This window comes from Nanorana parkeri, unplaced genomic scaffold (assembly GCF_000935625.1).
Source record: "Nanorana parkeri isolate BGI_ZX_2015 unplaced genomic scaffold, ASM93562v1 scaffold512, whole genome shotgun sequence".
NCBI classification, from domain to species: domain Eukaryota; kingdom Metazoa; phylum Chordata; class Amphibia; order Anura; family Dicroglossidae; genus Nanorana; species Nanorana parkeri.
In genome coordinates this window covers 454304-478296 of record NW_017306780.1, presented here as the reverse complement: position 1 = coordinate 478296, position 23993 = coordinate 454304, and the positions used below count along the sequence as shown (strand labels likewise).

At 41.1% G+C, this 23993-nt stretch overlaps 1 protein-coding gene across 1 annotated transcript in view; it reads left to right on the top strand.

The window, feature by feature from the left end:
- The window catches only part of COL13A1 (collagen type XIII alpha 1 chain), a 232837-nt gene that overhangs the window by 146915 nt on the left and 61929 nt on the right, over window positions 1-23993 (top strand). Inside the window, exons 16-20 of the mRNA XM_018561268.1 lie at window positions 205-321; window positions 3292-3342; window positions 4875-4901; window positions 6986-7021; window positions 17570-17632. Of these exons, the coding sequence (XP_018416770.1) occupies window positions 205-321; window positions 3292-3342; window positions 4875-4901; window positions 6986-7021; window positions 17570-17632 (294 nt within the window). The remainder of the gene's footprint in view (window positions 1-204; window positions 322-3291; window positions 3343-4874; window positions 4902-6985; window positions 7022-17569; window positions 17633-23993) is intronic.

Sequence of the window (23993 nt, the reverse complement as noted above, 5' to 3'; positions counted from 1 at the left end):
CTGTGAAACATAGGCATATAAAATGAAAACAATCAATTTATAAACTGAGTTATAGGAAACCCCTTGATGTTTAAAGCATACTAACCTGAATGAAAGCTTTCTGGTTCTGTATTTGTTTCTGTTGCCTGTTGCTGAATGAGGTGTGCTCTATCACACAAAATGTAGGCAAGTTCATTTTATTTTATTTTTTTCTCTCTAAATTAGGGTGAACAGGGTCAGACAGGAACTCAAGGTCCACCAGGGCTACCGGGCCCACCTGGGCCACCTGGACCAGTGGGACCTTCAGGAGATATAGGATTGCCAGGGAATACTGGACAACCTGTAAGTCATAAATACATCTCTATAAGTTTCTCCAGGCTTACTGGCAGAGGCAGCATTTGTGGGTTTAAACTATGAGCAGGCTGTTTTTTAAAAATGTATTAACTTCAGCTTTGTGCTCTATCATATAATCATTTTGATGTAGGTGACATGATATACATTTTTCACCAGGCTACCGCCAGGAAAATTTTATTTGTGCACAGCAGTTGCTAGTTTATGGAGCGTTTCCCTAAAACCCTCAAACATAGCCATGTACAATGAGAAAATATAAAACATCTATTCAGAAATGGTTCTTAACCAAAGTGGTTAAGAACCACATTTCTATTTAATAACCTTTGTAACACAAATTGTGACAAAATAAGGTTTCCTTGCTTTGCACTTTTGATTTAAAGATCCAGACATCCATGAAAGGTGTAAATAGTTTCTATTTAGAGAGAAAGTTAAAGTTGTATATTTGTAAAGCTTACTACAGGAGAAAATAATTTTAAGTAGTTGTGAGGAATATTCTTAAATCTCAGCTTTTGCATGTATTATCAAAAAAACATAAAATATTTTGCTGAATGGCATCAATCTACTGCGCCTTCAAAGGGTTATGTTTGAAAATTTCCAGTTTATGAAACTTTCTTGCCACTGAAATTGTGTTTGTACAGTAAGCGGGAGCTAAATAACATTTATTGATAATAAAAAAAATATCACTTTAGATGCTTTAAATATTTACAAAAGATATCTATAGACATATATATGGGAATATGAAGAATTAATTTGAATCTTTTTTTTGTGAGAGAATCAGATTCTATGGACCCCTTCACAGTTTTGCATGTACTGCCCACACATGTGTTTTATGCTTTGCAACGCGTGTTAAAGTGACACAAAACTCAGGAGTTAAATCTTAAAAATCCATTGAAGTACCTTAAAGTGACATTAAACCCTCAGATTTTTTAACATAAAACAATACTGTAATGTGTGCCTTACTATAATCCACGGTAGTTTCCCTTCTCTCTCCTGCTCTTCCTTTTAAATCCTTCTCATGCTGGGGAGGACTTCCATTTTGCAACTGACTGCCTCTTCTCTGGAATGTTACATGGTGTCTGTGTGCACGCTCCTGACCTGAGCCAGACTACAGGATGACGTCCTCCCGACATCCCCGACCACTTTAGATTGGCAACAGCTGCTGCCTCCATGTGCTGTTGTTTTACTCTTTTCTGCTTTGTTTGTGTCTGAGGCAGTCAGCTGCTAAACGGAAGTTCCCCCCATCATGAGAAGAGATAAGGATTTAAAAGGAAGAGCAGCAAAGAGAAGGTAAACTACTATGGATTACAGCAAGGCACACATTACAGTATTGGTGTATGTTAAAAAATCTGAGGGTTTAATGTCACTTTAACTATTAACAAAATGTAGCTTTTTTGTGCATCAATTGACTCTGGATCCTCAAATCATCTTGAATTTGTGCTGACACTGTCCTTCCTTCTGGAGGGTGGCTAATTTTATTCATTATTGTCCCTGTGTGTGTTGTAAAGTAGCCACCGCTCCTTAAGGATTTAAAAGGAAGAGCAGCAAAGAGAAGGTAAACTACTATGGATTACAGCAAGGCACACATTACAGTATTGGTGTATGTTAAAAAATCTGAGGGTTTAATGTCACTTTAACTATTAACAAAATGTAGCTTTTTTGTGCATCAATTGACTCTGGATCCTCAAATCATCTTGAATTTGTGCTGACACTGTCCTTCCTTCTGGAGGGTGGCTAATTTTATTCATTATTGTCCCTGTGTGTGTTGTAAAGTAGCCACCGCTCCAAGCTCGCTACTGTGATGGACTGCAAATGTCAGTACAAATTCATAAACTAGATGAGAGATTCTGGTCTATCATTGGAGTGAGCTTGTGGTGGCTACTTTACAATACATATACAATACAATAGAGATGATTTGAGGATCTACAGCAGAGTGATATACAAATAAGATATATTTCTGTTAATAGTTAAGGTACTTGAATGCATTTTTAAGATTTAACTTCTGAGTTTATTGTCACTTTAAGGCAATGCATTCAGTGCCCTTAAGGTGCCCATACACTGCACGATTATCGTATGATAATCACGGGAAATCCTGCGATCGTGCGATAATCGTGCAGTGTATGGAAGGCGTGCGACAGTTTCTACTGTACGGTCGCACGGCTTTTGTATTTCGAGCATGTTCGGAAACCAGCCGAGAATCGTACGATTTTCGGCTGGGTTGAATCAAGAACGCGAGATAACTGCCGCACGGGCCGGTGTGCTCAAGCCCACACTGCCCGTTCAGTATTGCGGTCATCGCAAGCCCGCCCCTCAGCGGGGCGGGCTTGCGATGATCGCAAGTACGATCTGCCTGTCCAAGATGGGCAGATCGTACATTTTTTAAATTACTTTACAAGCCTCGCAAGACAAACGTCTTGCAAGGGTTGTAAAGTGTATGGCCACCTGGGTAATAGCTACCCAGTGCAATTCACTTAGTACTGTGTATTAATGGACATTGCTGTACATGTGAAGCCAGTCTGTATGGTGCATTTGTATGGAAAACTGCAAGAAAAATGAATGTACCTAATGTTGTATCCCATAGCTTTAGATATGTTATCATTCCTTTTCTATGTATTGTTGATTTAGTTTGTTGCAGATATGGGGGTCAAAAAATCTAATGCATCTTCTTCAGTGTTTTCATTGCTCTTTTCTTTATCAAGGCTATCATTATCCAAACACATGTGCCAGTGGCTGACACCAATGTTATTTCCTCCACTCCAGACTCTAGTTAAATACCAGGCAGAGGAAGTAACACTTTGACTTGTAATGATCCTGGTCTCAGCAGAAATTCAAACTAAAAAAAGACTCAGAGGGACTTTGATGTCCCGATCAACCATGTGCTATTCCCAGGCTGGAGAGAAGCAGTTTTAAATAAGGACTTGAACAGTTTAACAATCTGTGTATTAACATTTTCTTTTATCCCAGGGAAAAACAGGTGAGCCTGGTAAGCCTGGGAAAGATGGAAAAGATGGAAAAGTAAGTTTACCTTTTCTATTAAATATTTTTTCATTTGCAAAAGTATTGTGCTTTGTTTAGAATTGAATGTCTGTGCACGTCTAACTGGGTAATGTAATCCAAGGCAAATGAGGCACTGGCAAAAGCCACTTGTCAGCTGGTAGTTTAGGAGTATGGATCGCATATTTGCATTTTGCTATAGGACCAAAAGAAAATATTGATTCACTTTTCAGTGGGAGCTGAGCTTTTACTGCAGAGACCTGGTTTTTGTAAGTGTGTTCCATGAGATAATACATAACTATTCATTTAATTAACTAAGCTATAACAACCATTGTTTGCCGTTATCTGCAATTAGAGCCAGTGATCACCAAAAATACCAATCACATTGCTAAAAGTGACAGTCATTATAGCAAATACCCCTTGTGTTATAAGTTAGTCAATTAAGCCTCGTGAAGAGAATGCACACCATATAGAAAGAGCTATGTACAAAGTACAGTAACCTAGAATAGCCAATCAAAATGATTTTGCAATTTGACTGAACTGGCAAATCCGAGTTGCCTTATTATTTAGGCCTGCATAAAAAGGATCCTTTTGTACACATATACAATTTACGCAGATCCACAGAGAAGTGAATGTTGTGCCATTTGACTGTATGTGGCCTGGTATGGCTTTTGGGGGGAACCTCACGCACTTTATTTTTCTTTTTAACTTGGGGGGTCCCTCCTAACATTCCTACCAGACCTAAAGTGTCTGGTATCAGTTGGGGGGAAACTCATACTTTTTGGGGGGAAACTCACGCTTCTCTTCTGCAATGAATATTCGTCCAGAAACTGAATAATATCGGAAATTTGGATTCGTTTTCATTCATCATTTCTGTCTTTCAGAGATTCAGATACATCCGAATCTCTGAATTTCCGAAAATTCATTGGAATAACAAATCTTTCCAAGATGAATCGCACATGTCTACTGGCGACCATCCCAGTCAGTAAGGCAGATACAAAGTAAGAGAAGGAAAGTATTCTCTGAATATTCTCTGTGGCCATCCTTTTTAATTTGCTTGCAGTTACAGGATCATTAGTATGGTGTGGCCCTAACTTTCACTGTTCTCAGCCATCTTTAAGCAGGCTGGGTACAAAGAACAAATGCTACTAGATGTCTGGTTTAGCAGGTCCATTATTTGCATATCAGCCCATATAATTTACAGAAACATATAAAACTAAATTATTTAGAGACTACATTTACATTGACAGATTTAAACAACTTTGCCATTAGAAACAATAGAAAAGTTTACCAATCTACAGCTCTTCGTAATGTGGCATTAGATGCAAAATCTGATTGCGTGTAATGCATCAATAGGTATTTCTAAATTCAGCAATCTTCATGCAAAACTTGACACATGAAACTTATTTATCTGTTTTATATCCGGTTCTATTCATTAGGGTGAGAACATATAAACTAAGCAGTGAAGATTAATGTTTTATTCATAAGTGTATATATTATAATGAGCTATTTTCTTACTGTTACTTATATGCAATTGTTTCCTTCATCCTCAGGGTATGCCTGGACCTCAGGGACCCAAGGTAAGGAAAATGTTTATGTACACTGAATTTGTTCGAGAACAAATGTAGGTCACATGCTCTTTCATACAAACGGAAATATTGCACAGAGAGCAGAGTTTATCTCTTGCATGTCTGATCACCAGGACAACCAGCAGCCTCATTTATTGCTGTACCTCTGTCTATGTTGCCCATAGCAACTAAGAGAGAGAATGGTAAGCAGGTTATCGGTTTACATCTAGCAGGAAAGCTGCACATGGCAGTGGCAGGTTACTGCATGAAACAACCAACCAGCACTCAGACCTCAGGACCTAATAAAAACCACAAACCTTCTAATAGTAAACCAAATACCATTAAAAAAGTGCCTTTAAAAGTGTGCATAGTCTTGGTGTTATACACTGAGTGGCCAGATTATTATGACCACGTTTGAAGGCAAATTAGCTATAATTAGCTATAATTTTGTGCTGAAGTTGCTAGAGGGCCAGACCATTCTAAATAGGGAAGCAGGTTGTTTACTACGACAGCAGAAGTGATTTTTTTCTGAAGATATGGGTAAACAACGCGATTTAACAGCCTTTGAACGTGGGATGATTGTTGGCGATCGGAGCCATGGAGCGAGTATCAGCAAAACAGCAGAATTCGTTAAATGTTCAAGAGCAGCTATTGTTAAAGTGTTTAAAGACTGGACTGTCAACCGAAAATCTGGGTCTGAACGTGCGAATTGTGGCCGTCAGCTACTAGTCAATGTTAGGGCAGAACGGAGACTGGCAAGACTGGTACAAGACAACAGAAGGGCAACAGTGCTGTGTCAGATTCCTCGCATCATCTTTCAACATCTCGTGGAGTCACAAGGCGGCCCAACGAAGTCATCTCGTGGAGTCATATCGTGGCCCAACGAAGTACTGATGGGGTGGTCATAATAATCTGGCCACTCAGTGTATATTGCAACACATATATCAATCACTATACTGTGGGTAGCCTGTACCCGGCATGCTCCTTAGGTGCCCATTTGCTTTGCTCCAAATATTCCCATTCCTTTTTAATCAGCGTTGCACATTGTCTCTGTCTTTAAAATTCCTATGGGCTCCTAATGAGCTTAAATGCACCAAACTTACCTGAGACACTTTTAGCCAGCCCGATACAGGGCATATATACATTAGCTCCACCTAGTGGCCATAATGCAGTATTTACCTGATATTACAATTCTACTTGATAACAAGATATACTATTTACATAAAACAAATATATATGTAATTTTACGGGACAAATGGCTCTGCAAATTGCTTATACATATACCCCGTGGTGAGGTAACCTTTCATGATTATTATTATTGCTGCAATGTATAGGAACTATACTGCCTTAATTACTTATAAGAGGATTGTGATTTGATATAAGATAGATATGCATGTCTTGCAGGGAATTTTTTTAAGTGGTTTTCAATGTAAGTTCATATACGTTATTGCCAAAGTATATGTGCAATTAAAGTTTGGGATACTTTTATATACATGGTATTGTTTATCAATATTGACTATTGGAGACATCTCTAATTGGAGACACGTCTGTTTTTTTGACTAAATATTGCTGGAGTTGATCTCTATTACAGTATTCACATTTATAAACTATACTATTGCTAGGACACCTTGTCCCAAGATATATACATTAATACCTTGGTTCAGGAACGCTTCTGTTTGTGAACAAATCGTCTCACGAACAGAAAGTTCCGTTCGCGAAGTCCACATCAGGTGACGAACACAACCATGGCCATCTTTCCTGCTCCGACACGTGGTCGTGGCTTCCTCTAAGCGAGATTGCAGTCGCAGACAGACCTGTGAACACTTGCTGTGAAGCTTTTTTGTGTGCTTTTTAGCACATACAGTACTGTACAGTATTTGAACCTTATGGGGAAATTTGATTCGGTTTGCGACCAATTCAGTTCACACGATCAGAATCGTGGAACGAATTAAGTTCGTTAACCGAGGTACCACTGTAGTCATATTGCATGTTAAATTGGTCTAACATCTGTTCTAAGTTCTGGTCACATCTTATGTTTATTTCCACCCCTTTTCCTGGAGAAACGAAAAATTCTTAGAAGTTTATTTGTTTTGCAGGGAGAGTCGGGGACTGCAGGAATCCCAGGAAGGAAGGTAAAAAAATGATAGAGTTTAGTCCGCTCTGCTGCCATATAGGAATGTAATGTGTAACAAAACACTGAAGGATAAACAATGTTATAATGTCTGCTGATGCGTGTGAATTATCTCTGGCACACACACAGAGTAATAATAGCCGTTTTTGAAGTGTGTTTTGTTAGCTTACATGTATTCACATAATCGTTTGGATTTGAATCGTAAAGGTATTGTACACTATTGTAAGGACGTTCATTCAGGGTGTACATGTTTACTAGATATATTGATATTCAAAGGCTTTGTTTAAGCTATAAGCTACCATTGGCCATAAAAGTGATCACTCCCTGTTAATTACCATGATCAATTAATTTAACAGTTGAAAAGATTGAACATATTAAATTAGTTCCAACCTTTGCCATGACCTTCATAAAGCGATATGCAGGAGTATTATTCCTTACTGCAGCTGCATAGTTTGATGTTGGCCCATGGAGGACAGCAGAACTCTTGGTCGGTTGCTTAAGGTGGCAATACACTAGCAGATTTTTATTTTTAGAATGTCCATATGAGAAATCTTGTGAGAACATTTGATTTTAACATTCTATTTTGAATGAATACAGTTTCCTGAAAGAGAGCCTCAAATTACTAAAATGATCTGATATACATTTACCATATTTTTCATCCTGCTCCTTCCCTTTTTTTCATTGCCTCTGAAAACAGTTGCTACTTTAAACCCATGAACTATTAACTATTAGAAAATTGAACAAATGTAGACAAATTTTTTAAAGAAAATTCTACTGGTTTATAACCAGCGTTATACAGGTGGTTTGTTGTGCCAGATTGTATTCAGTGATTTGCACTTCAGTATGTCTGCATTCAGTATCATGTTTGTAGAGGTTTGTGTAAAATCCGGATAATTATAAAAAATGTCAGCCCTCCCTGCCTCTGGGGTTCACCACATGCCTTGTGATTCATTCCATGTCACAGCACTGGTACTTGGTATCTGGCCCAATGCTGGCATATAAAAGCAGAGACTCCTCATCATGTGTGAGCTCTGACTCAAGTAGCTGGGTGGACAGGGACATCTTTTCGTTCGGTAAGGGTATGTTTTGTATTTTTTTGTGTGCATGATTTAGGGGTCTATTCACTAAGCTGCCGTAGGCAGCAGAGTGAATAAACGACCCGAAGTGAAGTGAGCCAAACGCTGTTCGGCTATTCACTTCAGGCTTGTATGGCTGATTTCAGCCGTATATTGGCTGAAATCAGCCATACATCGGCTTGCTTCGTGCGGCTTCGGGTCGGCCGAACATGCTCTGAAGTGCAGAAGGAGTTCAACTCCACCGATCCAACATCTGGATCGGCTAAGCCGAACCTCCGGCAGGCTACTCGCTGCTGCTCGGCCTATTCTCATAAATGCCGAACAGCAGTGAGTGAATAGTCGAATGCCGCTGAGAATAGAAAAACTGTTTAAAAAGTAGTAAAAAATAAAATAGAAAATTATTGAGCGGGGCTAGCAGGGACTGTTTTCTGCTCCTGTCAGAATAATAAAAAAAAATCACCATAGGAATGCATAGCTAGATTCCTATTGGCTATTTCACTTTGCAATAGCCAATAGCAAACTAGCTATTGCACCCGCCCTCTGCTGCTGTCAATCACTAGCGGGAACCTGATGGGGAACTTCATGTCCCCTCTGCTGATTGACAGCAGCAGTGGGCAGGTGCAATAGCTAGTTTGCTATTGGCTATTGCAAATTGAAATAGCCAATAGGAATCTAGCTATGCATTCCTAACGGCTCCGATGTCAGAAGAGAAAAAAAAAAAAGAGCAAGGAAAGGTTTAGGTCTCGTTCACTTCTAGGTGTATTGCATATGCGTGTCTGTCGCGCGACCGTCGCGTGTTTATTTACTGCGATTCGCTGTAAAAAAAGTCGCACGACAAATGCGCATTTCCGAAGGCTACTTGGCTGTATCCCAATGGAAACGCGCAACAAAACGGCCCAAAGTAGTACATGTACCTTTTCAGGCGTGGGCCGTTTTGTAGCGCATTAGGGACGGGCGGAAATACGCCAAGGTGGGAACGAGACCATTGAATAGAATGGGATTTATATTTTTGAGCGTTTTGCAGAGCGTTCGTCGAGCGTAGAACGCGATTCAAAACGTTCAGGTGTGAACGTTGGTCTTACACTGCTCGATCGAGCAGAGTAAACCTTTCTGGGAGAAAGTGTTTCTCTCCCGGGCGGCCGGGAGCCGCATTAGACTCCCAGAGCGTTTGGGAGAGTAATGACAGATGGCGTCCCTGGTTACCAGGTAACCAGGAACGCCATCTGTCATTACACACTGAGAACACGGAGAGGCCGCTGTGATATCATACCGGCCAGCCGGGTTCTCAGTGTCTAATGACAGCGTCCCTGGTTACGCAGTAACCATTTCTCCGCAAGTGGCCAGCGCCAGCTGTAAGATGACGGCTGGCTCCGCCCAGCTGTCAGAAGCAGGCTGTCGGCCGGCCAATGGCCGGCCGCTCGGCCAGCTTTGGCTTTCACCTCGGCTCAGTCAAGCCGAGGCATATGCCTTCGGCTCGACTGAGCCGCTTGGCCAACTTCGGGAGCTGTACGGGCTATAGTGAATAGCCCGTACAGCAGCCCTTTGGTTCTAATGAACAGAAGGGGTCCTGGGGCCAAAGCTAGCCGAAGGATCAGCCGAAGCTACGCAGCTTAGTGGATAGACCCCTTAGTACTTCTAAGAGCTCATTCACATGGGTGTAAATTAACATACAGTGTAAAAACCTTCCAATACTGCTGTGCCCGGATGTGACAGGTGTTGCATACAGCTATGGGCAGCAGCCTGTACAAATCAATGAAAGGCTGTGGCTGTATGCATATGCCTGTTCATCCAATCGCTTACATCCGTACAGGGTTGGATATGTAGCTTGGACACAGACATATTTCATCCAGGGCCACTCATCCATCCCTGTACGGATGTAATCCCTCGCATGTGCAGGTATATTCATACTGCTGCAGACCACCATTGATTTGTGCAAGCTATTGCCTTCAGCTACATTCATCATCCGTCACACTCTGGTGCAGAAGTATCAGCTGATATTACACAATATGAATGATCAATAAATGTTGCAATAAATGTTGCAGTGAAGTACATTTAGGTCTGCTTTAAGATCCTTCAATACCGGACAGAATGTTTCTGGCCTGCATGTGCAGTGATTCACAGCCAGCTTGCTTCCAATAATGAGGGCTAGATTTGGGTTAATATTTACAATTAAGCTCAGATTTTAAAACTGTTAATTGTTAAGAGAATCCAGTAATTGGGGAATTTGTACACATACAAATATACAGTTAAGAACAGGCAAGGCCAGCCTAAAAAGAATGTATTATGTTACCTAGCATGTGGTATCTTATGGTTTTAAGCCATAGAACATTGACTAACTCAGGTGACACATCTCTTTCTCGGAAGAGGAAGACAATACGAGTGTGCCTCTGTTATTTTTTTGTTTTGTTTTTCAAGCAGTAGATACAGTGTTGTTCTTTACCCTTATGGAGGAAAATTTAAAATAGCAAATTACATTCTTCCATATACCCCCCTCCCCCCCTCCCGCTCACCTCTCGCTCACCTCCATGATAACATTTGTCTAGTGCTTGGTTGAATCACAGTCTTATTCCAGTAGTCACTGATGCTGCATGCTACAGCCCTGCAGTGCTTTGAGCTGCTGCCATTTGAGCCCTACTGTGTGGATGCAAGTGCCAACAATAGACGTAAATGTAACACTTTTTTCCTGCAACATATCCAAAAATGAAGGGTGGGGGAAGGGGGGCTAAGGAAAGATGTATTTATTATGTCAGCTATCCTTTGAAGACAGATACTCCTGGAGATTCCTGTACTGTCAAGATAATTTTAGGTATATTACTTCAGGCTACAATTAAAGTATTAGGTGAGCCTCCAACAAGTAGCATATTTATAAGTACTTTATCATTAGCCCTATTTAGAGATCCATGACCCCACATGGGGCCAAAAAATAATTTTGGCCTTGTGACCACCCATGCTTACATCCTCTTTTTCCTGTTCTGGCAGTGGGCAAGCTTTAATGATACCCCTACACCACCTCTCCTTTTTTCATTGTTAGCAATATATCTTTGAGGACATAACCTGTGTAATGAAAGATGAGGTGACATTTCCACTAAGCTTATCAGGGAAATACCGGTACAAATGCAATGGGCTGACAAGGCTACCAGTTCAGCAGTAGGACTGCAAGGTTACCGGGACCACAACAAGAGAACTGGCACAAGTTAAAAAGAAAGGGACATTAAAGATAACAGAAAATTGTATACTTACTTTTGGTAATTTTATTTTCTGACACATATGCATGGCAGAATAGATTAGTATGCCGCCATGCGTGTGTCAGGAAAACAGAAAATGTATGTCAGCATACATTTAACATAACAATAGCATAACAATATGCTACCAATTTTAGGGAAATGTTGTATTTAGCCTGGATTTCCACTTTAACCATTTCAAGGTTAATCCCATAGCTCTCGAGAGCAAACCTGTCATGAAGCAAACATGGAGGCTACCAGTGCTAACCTCTTCTTTTGAAAATGCTGGTTACCCCCTTGTCATGGAAACCCACTTGCTTGAATATTTTGATTCAGTCACCCACGCAGTGGCGTAACCAGAGTTCTGGGCGCCCGGGGCAGAAATTTTTTTTCGCTCCCCCCCCCATTATGTAAACAACCACTGGAACTGTACCCTGCACCTCCCCCCCCACACACACACACATGTTTTTATTTTAATTTTTCAAATTTTAATATTTTATTTTTTTAGAAACTTTTTCATTTTTTAAAATTAATTTTTATTTATTAATTAATTTTTTATTAAATATTTTTATTTTTTACTTTACTTTTAGGGGCTTCGGGGAAATATTGGGGGTCTAAACAGACCCCTAATATTTCCCTTTAAAAATAGAAAAAGAGATTGAGGACACAGAGTCCTCAATCTCTTTTTCTGTGTCCCCTGTTATCAATGAACAGGAATCCTTTATGAGTGTTCCTGTTCATTGATAACATGGTATGTTTACTATAACTACAATTATGAATGAACAGGAGGAGATGTAGATCACTCCCATTCATTCATAATTGAGGATATAGTTTACATACCAGGTCCTCAATTATGTACAAACACTCAGCGATCACTGATCACTGAGTGCTTGTACCCGTTCTCCTCTCTGACACACACTGTCATAGGAGGCTGCAAGAGGAGAGCCCAGCCTCCTGTGACAGCGCTGGCTGTCTCCGCCCCCACACCGCTCTGCTGCACTGTGATAGGCGGCCGAGCGGTGTGGGAGGAAAGACACCGGCCGCTCACAGCGCTCGTCCCGCAGCGCTCGGCCGGCTGTCATTTTCTCTCTGATTCCTTTCATCCCTGCTGGGCACTGCTCTGTGTCCCAGCGGGGATGAAAGGAATCACGGCCGCGCCGACAAAACGGCAGGAAAATGTCACTTTCGGCATTTAGCCGAAAGTGCCATTTTCGGCCGGCGCCCCCTCCTTCACTTTTCGCCCGGGGGCCCACGCCCCTGATGCCCCCCGGTTGTTACGCCACTGCTGGGGACCCCAAAAAAAGCTGATGAAGCATTCTCCGCCGACTGACTGTTCACACAGGCCTTGCCTTTGATCCCCAGCACAGTGAGTCAGACTCCGAGACTGTGGGAGGAGCCTGCTGCCTGCGTGAGGAGTGACGCTACAGGCAGCGCAGCCGCACATACGCACGGGCGGCCACGGAGAGAGTCCGAGTCTGACCGGACCGCAGCAACAGAGACCCGCCAAATCCCGCAGTGGCATAATAACCGGGGGGGCTCCGTCCGGCGCCCCCCCTCAGCTTAACGCCCGGAGCAGAAACACCGGCCGCCCCCCCGGTTGTTACGCCACTGCACCCACACCAGGTATGCAGATAAATACTGCATTTGTGTAAGGACTGTGCATCGGTATACAGTAACAATGTAAACACTAGAATTTCCCAAAGAAGGTCAGTAATAGCAAATCTTGTGTTGCTCTCATGACAGGTTTATTTTTATTGTTACCTGCTTGTAATTATATTTTTAAAAAACCTGTTTTTGAACATTTCGGGCAACATTGTGTGGATAATGTGTACTACATCATCCGCCAGACTCTGCTGAGGAAGTTCTGTGACAAGGTGGGTACAGAGAGTTTTGTCTCTCCTGTCAGCTGTTCAACTCCTAGTGATTTTCTCACTGGTGGGTTGAACCAGTCTTTCACAGAGGGTCATTGTTTTGGAAGGGCACTTTGGTAGCTCTCCCCTTTGGTAGAAGTCCACTGAGAGAGGTTCTGGTTTGTGTGCAGGCTGTGTGCCTTGTAGGACCCAGGGGTGGCACTTTGGCCAAGAGGGTGTGGCACTCTTGCAGGCTGTGTTCTCGGAGGCCATGTAGTCCTATGCTAGAATCAGAGAAATGGTATGAAGTAACAGAAGAACCTCCTGGTTTGTGGCCTCATTGCCCATTCATAGTTGTAATCTCCTCGGTGGTGTGACCCACCCAAGGACTACTTGCTAGAGGGGCTCTAGGAGTCCTGAATTGTGTTGGGTATCTTCTCCTGTCCTTTGCCTTCAAATTTTTCTCAAGTTCACTTACTTGCATGCTAAGTAAATTCTTGAGCAAAAGGTATTCCTAGGAGGGAGTTTCACTTGTAAGCCCAAGGCCCTAGCAGAGGGAGGCACTAAAAAGGAAAGAACCCAGTAAGATTACCTCATACGTTTATAAAAAATGAGGTGCTGAAATGTTAATTCTGCACTGCTGTTTATAATAGGCACTGCAGAAAAGCCCAGGGTGGCCATTCCACCTGATGCTCTGCAGATGGAGAATGGGACACTGCTGCTTGGTGAGGATAGGGTGGGAGATATTGGTATCAGTGGAGGTCACTGCTGTTCATTTTGGGTTATTGGTGTTCAGTGGATTACTTATCTATCCATCCATGCTGCTGTCTCAATCTGCCAGAACTTGACCACATTAAAGAAAGGATGTCATACCTAAAGCAGATCCCTGCAATGTAGCCATGGCAAAACGTTTTTACATCATAGTATTAGCACGTGCCAGTTAAAGAAACAGATACAATAGTGAAGGAGGGCAAGACATTTACCTGATGCTACCTTTGGCCTGGGAACAGAGTCACTACACTCTTGTTCAGCCTCTGAAAACCCTCCCAGTAACCCACAGCCCATTTATTTAGGCAAGTACATTTCCTCACAGCAGGCCTAGTCAATAACGCCTTGCTTGTTCCTTTTACTCTGGGCCTACATGACCGCTTTAATCTGCTTTTAACCCTACTCTCTCTAGTGCTGTCACTGGGAGCTTACACTAAAAGGGTTATTCACAAAGCTGCCGAAGGCAGCCGTGTGAATAACCGCCCCGAAGTGAAGTGAGACGAACGGTGTTCGGCTATTCACTTCAGGTTTATACAGCTGATTTTAGCCGTAGATCGGTTGAAATCAGCCATACATCGGCTTGCTTCGGCTGGCTTCGGGTCGGCCGAACATGCTCGGCATGTTCGGTCGACCCGAAGTGCAGAAGGAGTTCGACTCAGCCGATCCAACATCTGGCTAAGCACTTTTTCCAACAAAATGTAAGAGTATTGCTGCTAATTGGAGCGGCAATCAGAAGGGGTTGCTGCCTATCATGCTGATTAACGAATGTGAGCTGTTATGGCACATTAAGCAGACAGTTGACTCCCTGCCTGCAATTGGGAAATCTTACATAATTTAACCTTTGCTACATGTTTGCATCGCAAATGACATCATGCCGTGCTGGCGACTGCTGGGATGAATCTGTGCATTCCTTGCAGTTTGCAGTTATTCTGGGGACTGTATCTATCTAAATGATCCAAAATATTAAGAGAACAGCAATTTAATTGACATATGTATAACATGTTCTCATTTTCAGTATTTTCTAAACTAAGTTGGACTGCCCTGCTCAATTTTTGCTGCATACTAGGTATTGTGACACTGGATATTGCCTCAGATTCAACATTTTAACATTATTGTGTGTGTGTGCGTATGTATATATAAAAGCTGATCACTGTATCGTAATGTACACCATTCATAGTAAAAACTGGTATGAATCAGCACCAAAGTATGGGCTCAATAGAGAAACTGTCAACCTAATAGTTTTTTGGGAGTTAACTAGGTTAAAGCGTATGTAAACCCTAAATCACTTAGAAGGTGCCCCGCTGTGACTGACAGCAACATGCAGACTGGCAGTGGTGTGGCGGGTGCTGAAATTTCACTGTGTGTTAGGGTAGGTTAGGTGTTTTGGGTTCATTTTAAGGGTTAGAGTAAGGTAAAGTTTTAGGAGTGGGGGTAGATTAGATAAGTGCGATTTTGAAATAACGGATATTCCGAAACGGAACGAAACGAAACGGAATAAATTTTTTGACGGCGCACAAGTCTAGGGTAGATAAACTGTTAATTGTTCCCTTTAGTTGGTAAAGTTATAGATGGTGGTCAGTGTTAGGGATATGTAATAGTTGAGGGGGCCATGGGTGATAACATGGACATTTAGGTTTGTTCTGGGTGCAGAAATAAACAGTTTAGGTCTTTAAAGATATTTTGTTTGCAAATGTATGTCACCCTTTACAATATGTATAACATATACTTTCTATGAGAGGCCCCTTAGCTATATACTGATTTAAACGTTTAATTATTTGCTTCTTATGTTGGAAATGTGAAATTCTTTATTCATTTGAATAATGTGTTATGGCCATGTATCTATAAGCCTACTGTCTGAAGACGTGTGCATGCTCTTAACCCCTGGTGCCCAACCTACGGACCAAGGGACACATGCAACCCTTTGGCACTTATTGTGCGGCCTTTGGGGTCCCTGTATACACTGTTCTATGTTCTGAACCTTACTCAAGCTAGTGAAAGGAAATTATTCTTTACATTGGCTTTTAGCAACTAAATCATTTGGTTTATTTGTTTCACACTATCTTATATTTTCTATGCTGTCCATCTCTTTTTTACATTTTTTCCCCTCAGATCTTTTATAATGGATCTCACTGAGAGAAATATCCAATGTGGTATGAGTAATTTTTATGTGGGCTGTAGGGAGGATAATTGTGGAAGCACTGATTTGAAAAAGGCCTATAATGGCATTGATCTCTAGCAGTCTCATGTAACGTGTCTCCACTCTATGACTGTCTCCTTAAGTACATTCCCAGTCTCCAACAACTCAGATTAGCATGTTCACAGTCTCTGACCATCTCCTGTAGTCTCTGACAGAGTTCTGTAGCACAGAATGTAATGTGCGGCTCTTTGATTATGTCTTGGGCCAACTTGAGTCCCCCTATATCAAGTAACTTTACCACCACTGCCTCAAACCATTCCACCTATTAATACAGATCTGAGGGCATCTTCTGCACAGAATGCCAGTATGAGCACATTATACATAAAGATATACACACAGATTGCATTTGATTAAAACATTTAGTGATGAAAAACAAATAGGGGATGATTTATAAATCATCTGTCCAGCACAGCATTCTTGCCACTAGATGGAGCCAAGCAGCATAGCAAATTCTTATGCTCCTTTGCTCCATCTAGAGGCGAAAATGCCGTGCAAATTGCATCCAGTCAGCATATGGTTTCTAAACCACCCCCACCCATAGTATTGTTTATGGAAATTGCTCCTGTACCTACAAGACTATTTTGGTTTTTTTGAAGACAACCCAAACATTTGTTTTTTAATAAGGGTAAATAGCTCAGTAAGATGGCCACATGGGTAAGTATACATTTTAAAATAGAAAGAGCTTCACTCTAATGTGGGATGATAACATGAGCTCCAAGGTAGTCATAAGATATGGATATGGTTGTCTGAAAAAGTACCTGCATATGTTGGAACAGTAGGTTTAGGCAGAATTGTATATGGGGCCATGGGGATTGTATATGGGGCAAGGTGGTTGAAATATAAATATGCCTCTTAGTTCAGACCTTTTTTCCTTTGATTCCTTGCACTGTGCTTGTCATTTTCTGTAACTCTGTTTGAATTATTCTGTGAAAGAAACATGAATATGCATTGATAACATTATTTACCTTGAGTGAAACTCACGTTTGAGTCAAAAAAGAAAGACTATGATAGATTCCCTTTTAGAAGTTATGTTCAGTCTGCAATAATCTCCTTTCATTCAGAACGTAGTTGAAGTAGTTATTATCAATCCAGATAAATACATGACACTGGAAAAAGCCTATTTAGTGGCAAGGAGCATATTTACTAGTCTATCTAGACATTTTCTTGTGCTAAAAAAATGTTCAGCTCCCATAAAACATGATTGGCTGTTAGCAGTCACTTTTAGTTTAGTGTAGGAGTACCTGTCATGGCATTTTTTTATATAGAGCAGAAAAACAAGAGAAAGTTAGAGCTGACTTTTTCATGGAATTCTATGTTGCAGTAACTGTACTGTGCAATTGATTCATCAATAAAGCTGGAATATTGGTAATGTGTTTATTTTTCAGTCCTACATCTTGCTAAGTACATTACTCTGCTGTTACTCATATTCCTTGTTAGGGGGACTTAGGTGAAGCTGGCTTGCCTGGTGCACCTGGGCTTCCTGGACCGGTGGGGGGAAAGGTATTAGTACAAGAAACCTTGTTGCTGAGTTTTTGGTTAATTTGTGTGTATTGCAGGAACGTTGCATGCAGCTTGATGAATTCAGCTAATGTGCATCTGATGGATGAAAAATAACTAAGGCATAGTTATGATCAGACAGGAGACTTTTATATCTGCAATTTTTCCATGATAATTCCACGGATCATCACTGTATCATCAGTGTGGGTGTCAATGGGAAACACTTGGGGGTTTATTTACTAAAGGCAAGTAGGCAGTTCACTTTGCAAGGGAATTTGCACTTAGCTTAGTGAATGGGGTGAAAATGCACTTTGCAAAGAATACCCAATCACATGCAAGAAAAATAATTAGAAAAACAGTATTTTTCTTGCACATGATCGGATGATGGCGGTCAGCAGAGCTTCGCCCCGTTCACTAAGCTAAGGGAAAATTCACTTGCAAAGTGAACAGCCTATTTGTGTTTAGTAAATCAACCCAATTGATCCTATAACACTAAGGGGTCTATTCAAGAAGCTGCCGAGGGCAGCCGAGTGAATGACCGATCTGAAGTGAAGTGAGCCGAACACTGCTCGGCTATTCACTTCAGGCTGGTAAGTTGGGTCCTGGGGCCGAAGCTAGCCGAAGGATCGGCCGAAGCTACGGCCAGATCCTTCGGCAGCTTCGTGAATAGACCCCTAAGAACTTTTTTTCTTTTCTTCCAATGCTGTGTTTTCCATTTCACAATTTAAAAACTAGCAGATATAAAAAGTTCCTATCTGCCTGGGCATGTTATTACAGTAAGGAGAAGTTTAAATAGATTAACGCATGATATATGTGTTTTCTAAAATATAGTGTACTGTATACATTGAGGGGAATTTATCAAAACTGGAGCAGACAAAAACTGGAGCAGCTATGCATGGCAACCAATCAGCTTCTCTCTTCAGTTTGTTCAGTTAAGATTTGAAAATAAGAGAGAAGCTGATTGTTGCCATGCACATCAGTTTTGATAAATCCCCCCCTCTGTGTCTTAGTTCTGCACTTTTAGGTGTCCTGTCTGCATTTGATTGCCCTATTTGTCCTCTACTGTTTTTTTAACAGCCATTGTTCCCCCAGTATTGTTTATAGCTGTTATTCCACAAATACTACCCATTAATCATAGTCACAAGACATTAAACTGATAACAATCCTATTTTTCTGTGAACTAACATCAAGCTGAATGAGGTACTACTTTGCTCTTAGGCTCTGTAAGCTAAATCTAAATAAAGGATGTGAATTTTTTTATTTTCTACTAAACTAGTAGAGCATATATACGCTACATCAGGGAAATGGTTTGAAAATGAATAACCTGCAATTTATAGCATGCATCTTTTCTGCATCCTCTGCTTTTTGCCATATGGCTGCTTACCTTTACTTGCATAAGCTTGCTGCTAAATTAAGATGCTGTACTGTAAAATAATATGTCAGGATAAAAATATTGGAGCTGTCATTTCTGACTTATTTATCAAGGTGCAGACTCTAGGGCTATCATTCTTGCCTGTGCTTAACTACAAAGTGAGTCACTGACCTGGATCTAGCATGTGTTAGGACACGTTTAAAAAAGGGTCAGTAATGGCAGCACCCATATTTCTAGCTTGACAGGTTCTCTTTGAAGGGAATGTTCAATATATTTTTAGTGAGCACATTTAATGAGTTATCAGTACAGTGCCTACAATAAAGTCAACTTGTACTTTGCCAACCAGCACTGTGCTTTGATATAGCAACCAGTTTACTTTAATGCCAGCCCCCTTACGGTAATTGCTTATATTTTCCTCATATCACTCCCCCACTAATATATTTGCTGCCAAGAGCAAAGAAAAGAAGCCTTGAAGCACTTTATAGCTCCAAGTCCCAAACTGGAGCTTACACTAACATTTCTCTGCCGCCCCCATATTAAAATGTTGGATGTCTAAGCAACCAGTCGCCGCACATCAGCACAGTTACATGTAGGTATTGGGAGTAAGTCACATGCTTGGAGTCAGTGGCGGAACTACCGCCGGTGCGGGCGGTGCCTGAGCCTATGGGGGGGCCCAGTATCTATTCAAACACAGCCCTGGGGCAGAGGTGGGGCGGCCCGTTGGTGTCCGGCCGCCGGTTACCATCGGATCGGTATGCGGCGGGCCCCCCCATCTCTGCGCCGGGAGTGTACATTGATCACATTGGCTGACGGGTCCCCTATGTGTGACGTGTCCATCTCAGCGTGCCCGTGTACTCAGGCGGCTGTCTGCTGGGTCCTCACAGCCGAGGTCCAGGGCTGCCCCCTGCAGTGTCTGTAGGCTTTTTTTTTAATTCTCGGCTCCCTCCACATTTTTCGGCGGCCGACGGGCCCCCTCATCTCTGCGCCAGGAGTATCAGGTCTTTCCGACACTCCCGGCGCATATAGAGGACTACAAATCTCAGCAGTACTTTATACAGCAATGCCATTTTTCCAACTTTTTTTTTCTGTGGTTGCTAAAGGGGATATGGGTTTGTTGGGGTTTTTTTTTTGGGGGGGGCCCAAAAATAATCTTGCACCAGGGCCCTTTGTTCCCTAGGTCCGCCACTGCTTGGAGTGGTGGGTGAGCACATGGGAAGGGGAGTATGAGTAGCTTCAGGGGCTGGCAATAAGATTAACCTGTTGCATTGCCCTGCATGAACTACACACAGGTTTACTTTTAAGTAGTTTTGGGTGTGGCTTTAACATATTTGGTCTTCCATATTTCTGTTAGGACTTGTTCACACCAAATGCAGACCAGATCTGCATGAGTTTCTGCACATGCAGTGGAGTGTGTTTTGAGCGTTTTTGATGTGTCCCGGGCCGTTTTAAAAAAAATAATATTTTTGTTTAGCTTAAAATGGGCTTTCAGTGCGTTCCATGGCGTTTGCATGCGTTTTTGATGTGTTTGCATGCATTTTGGTGCATTCCAGAGCAGAACAAAAAGAGCATGCTGCAGTTTTTCCACATGCTCTGGAATTGAACGCTCTGGTGTGAACTAGACCCCAAAATACCATTGGAATACATTGAACGCAGTTTTGATCCATTCTGTAACTGCTCTGCATTTACTTCGCGCTTGGTGTGAACTAGCCCTTATCGTATTAAATGTAGAGATTTGTAGATTTCCAATCAGACAAAGGGTACATTAGCTACTGCAATGACTTTGCTTAACAGCTATTCAGATATCGGCCACATAGCCAGAGCATTGTTTTTAAAAGGGTTGGCTTATTCATATACTTGCATTGTAAGGAGGAACAGTAAACGACAACCTTTGTGTAGTAATGCAAAGCAGGAAGAGGAACATGCATATGAAATGAGCAAATGTAATTACAAACTATTCATGGAAACAGGGCTTTTTAAAAAAAATGAATACATATTGATAAGATTTTTCACTTCAAGCTGATCTCTTTTACATATATCTAAAAGCATTGACAAAGATATAGAATTTGTTTACAATTACCTTTAACTAAGCTGGCCCATCTTTTACAACTCTGACAGTGCCATCATGTAACAGAATGCTTCTCAACTGTAGAAGTGTTAAAAACTAGGCCAATGTATAACGTGACATATCAATATGGTATTCAGTAGAGCGAAACATCTTCTGGTCACTTGAGGGTACTTCAATGTGGATGCAAGTATATTTCATAGTATATCTGCAATGTAAATAGAGAAATTGTGACTAGAGCTGTATAGAAAAAATATTGAAAGGCTTTAATTTCTCTCTGTGGGGTGGTAGATCTTTTAATGCCACAGTGTATTATTGGGTTCTTAGAACACTTCTAATAACACTGATAATAGATAAGATGCCTATATATAGGACGTACTTCCACTTGCAATTTAATTGCCCTCTAATTCGTACATTACTGATAATTAGCAGTTTGAAGTAAGAAACTCTGGGCATGCTTGGTACATAATTGATCTCATTATCCTATAGTTTTCATTTGGCCTTCTGTGATGTGTCACCTTCACAACATGGTTTCTCACACTTACTAATGCATAATCCAATAAACTTTGTAGCAAGCAATTGTAATTCAATTTCTGTAATTTTAGAATGTGCAGAAATCTACTCAGAGACTAAATTACAAAATCTAGATGAAATGGAAATGGTGCTGTTGCCTGTAAAAATCATTTGTACTTCAGCTGCCATTTTTTAAAGTGATATTAGAATTTAGTTAGTGGTGCCTGATGTTGCTACAGGCAACAGCCCAACTTTCCCTTCATCTTGTTTCTTCACATAAGCATGTTTGCTGAATTACTTAAAAGGATATGAAGGTTACATTGATCTAATGTGCTTTGTAATAATAAATGCATGACTTTGATTCCAAACTTAGGTCTTAAAAGGCTCTCTGGCGCTATCCCAACACATTGCTGGCACAACATACACCTGCATTCCCACACGCATGTTTTGCTTTCAGTGTTTGTATACTAAGCACTCATTCCAAACATTGTTCAAATACAGTGAGTTGCATGCCACAGAGTGCTTTATTCTATGTGAAGTCTTTTCTATTGCTTGGAAAATAAAGCTGAATCCTAGAACTCTCTTCGGCCTTTCATTATCTTATTGCTCTGATATAATGACTTGTCCTTCATGTCTGCTGCTTTGTGTTTTTCTCTCCTTTCTTTCTTCGTTGTTATATAACAGGGCGATCAGGGCGAGGTGGGACACAAGGTATGTCTAGTTCTGATCTTGTTATTATGTAATAAATTGGTAATGCCTGTATCCATATTTCAGGAAACAAGAAAGCTCTCAGAAATGTAACAACACCAGTTAAGACACTCTGAGGGTTATTTACCGATGTGAACCTTAAAGATAACATTGGTGAATAACCCTTATTTTCTGCATCCTGTAAATCAACAGTGAAATGAGGAAAGAATGAATCTATTATGACAGCTGGGATTTAATATAGGTCTTTGAAAATAAAAGGATCGGTTTTCACCATGATCTTTAACTTGTGGTTGTAAGCTTAAACACAATGGTGCTCAGACTTACCTGGAAAAGAAAATATGTGGCTGCTTCTGTTCATCTGTTTCAAATTCAACTCACTTATAGGCTTGGTTAACATTGCTGCATCTAATTTGGCATTCAAATACATGACTTTTCATATTACGTTAAAGAAGAACCCTAATGATAAGCAAGATATTGTTTTACGACGCGCAGCTGTTACAAAACCGGTAGACAACATCCTCACAAACTACATAGGCCTATCCTTTCCAGTAGGGTTGCACAGATACCAAGTACAGTACTCGGTACAAGTATGAGTACATGTACCGATACTTTTGAGCTCCAAGACTAGACTAGAGAAAAATTCAAAAATTAGGAGGCAGCTGTCATTTGTAAGGAGCACACGGAGCTCCCGGGATTTGTACATCTCTGTTTTAATGTACGATTTTGTTTTTGTAAATATAAATAAAGGGATGCACAGATACCAGTTTTGCGAGTACTGGTACTTGCCGAGTACTTACAAGTACGAGTACTGATACATTTTTGTTTATTGTCATGTGACAGTTTTTCTAAAACAATACAGACTAATGATTTCAGGACAGTGGTGGAGCGCCAGAGCCAGGTCCCAGCTGCAACCCTGGTAGTTCTCATGAAAATGCCAAGTATCTGCACTGGTACTCGAAAAGTATCTGTGCATCCCTACTTTCCAATACATCATACTTAGTAAAAAAAATGTGCGTATGGCCCGGCTAAGAGCAGCCAATCAAGGAGAAAGAGCCGAGACTTTTTTCCTAGCTTGCACTTGTTGGTACAATTTGTTGAGGAGGTAAGTTTGTGTTAACAAAATGGGTTTATGTTATTGTAATATTTTGATACAAATCCTGCTCAGAGAAGTTCCTTTTTATATACAGCTGTTATTTGTAATTGAGCATTCTGGACAACGTAACATGCAGTAGATTTGCACCTTGAATTTGTCTTACGCCTTGCTTGATTACAAAGCATGCATAAAAGAAGCATGATTTGCTATCACCTAAGCTCTAATAAAGGGCTGCATTGTCATCCAGAAGCTTCAGAGTGCTAACTAAAAACTGTGCAAGCCCCAAGAAATGTGGACTTAATTAGAGGTGTGCTTGCTACAACGCTACTGCAATGTTATGGCAACAACGTCACTACTTTGCAGTAGACCTTGCAGTACAATGTAAGGACCACATATACTGTTGGGGGCCCTTCCATTTTACCTGATGGCATCCGTTTCAAAATATAACTGTAAAGAAAAACATTGTATTTATACTTACCTTACCTTCATCTCCCGCATTGTGACCTCACCATTTTTATGGGAACCTTCCTGGAGAATGCAGAGTAGGTCACATCTTCAAGAAGACACTTCAGTCTATTGCCTCTGCATGTTCTCACAATATTTTGGCTGCTCTGTG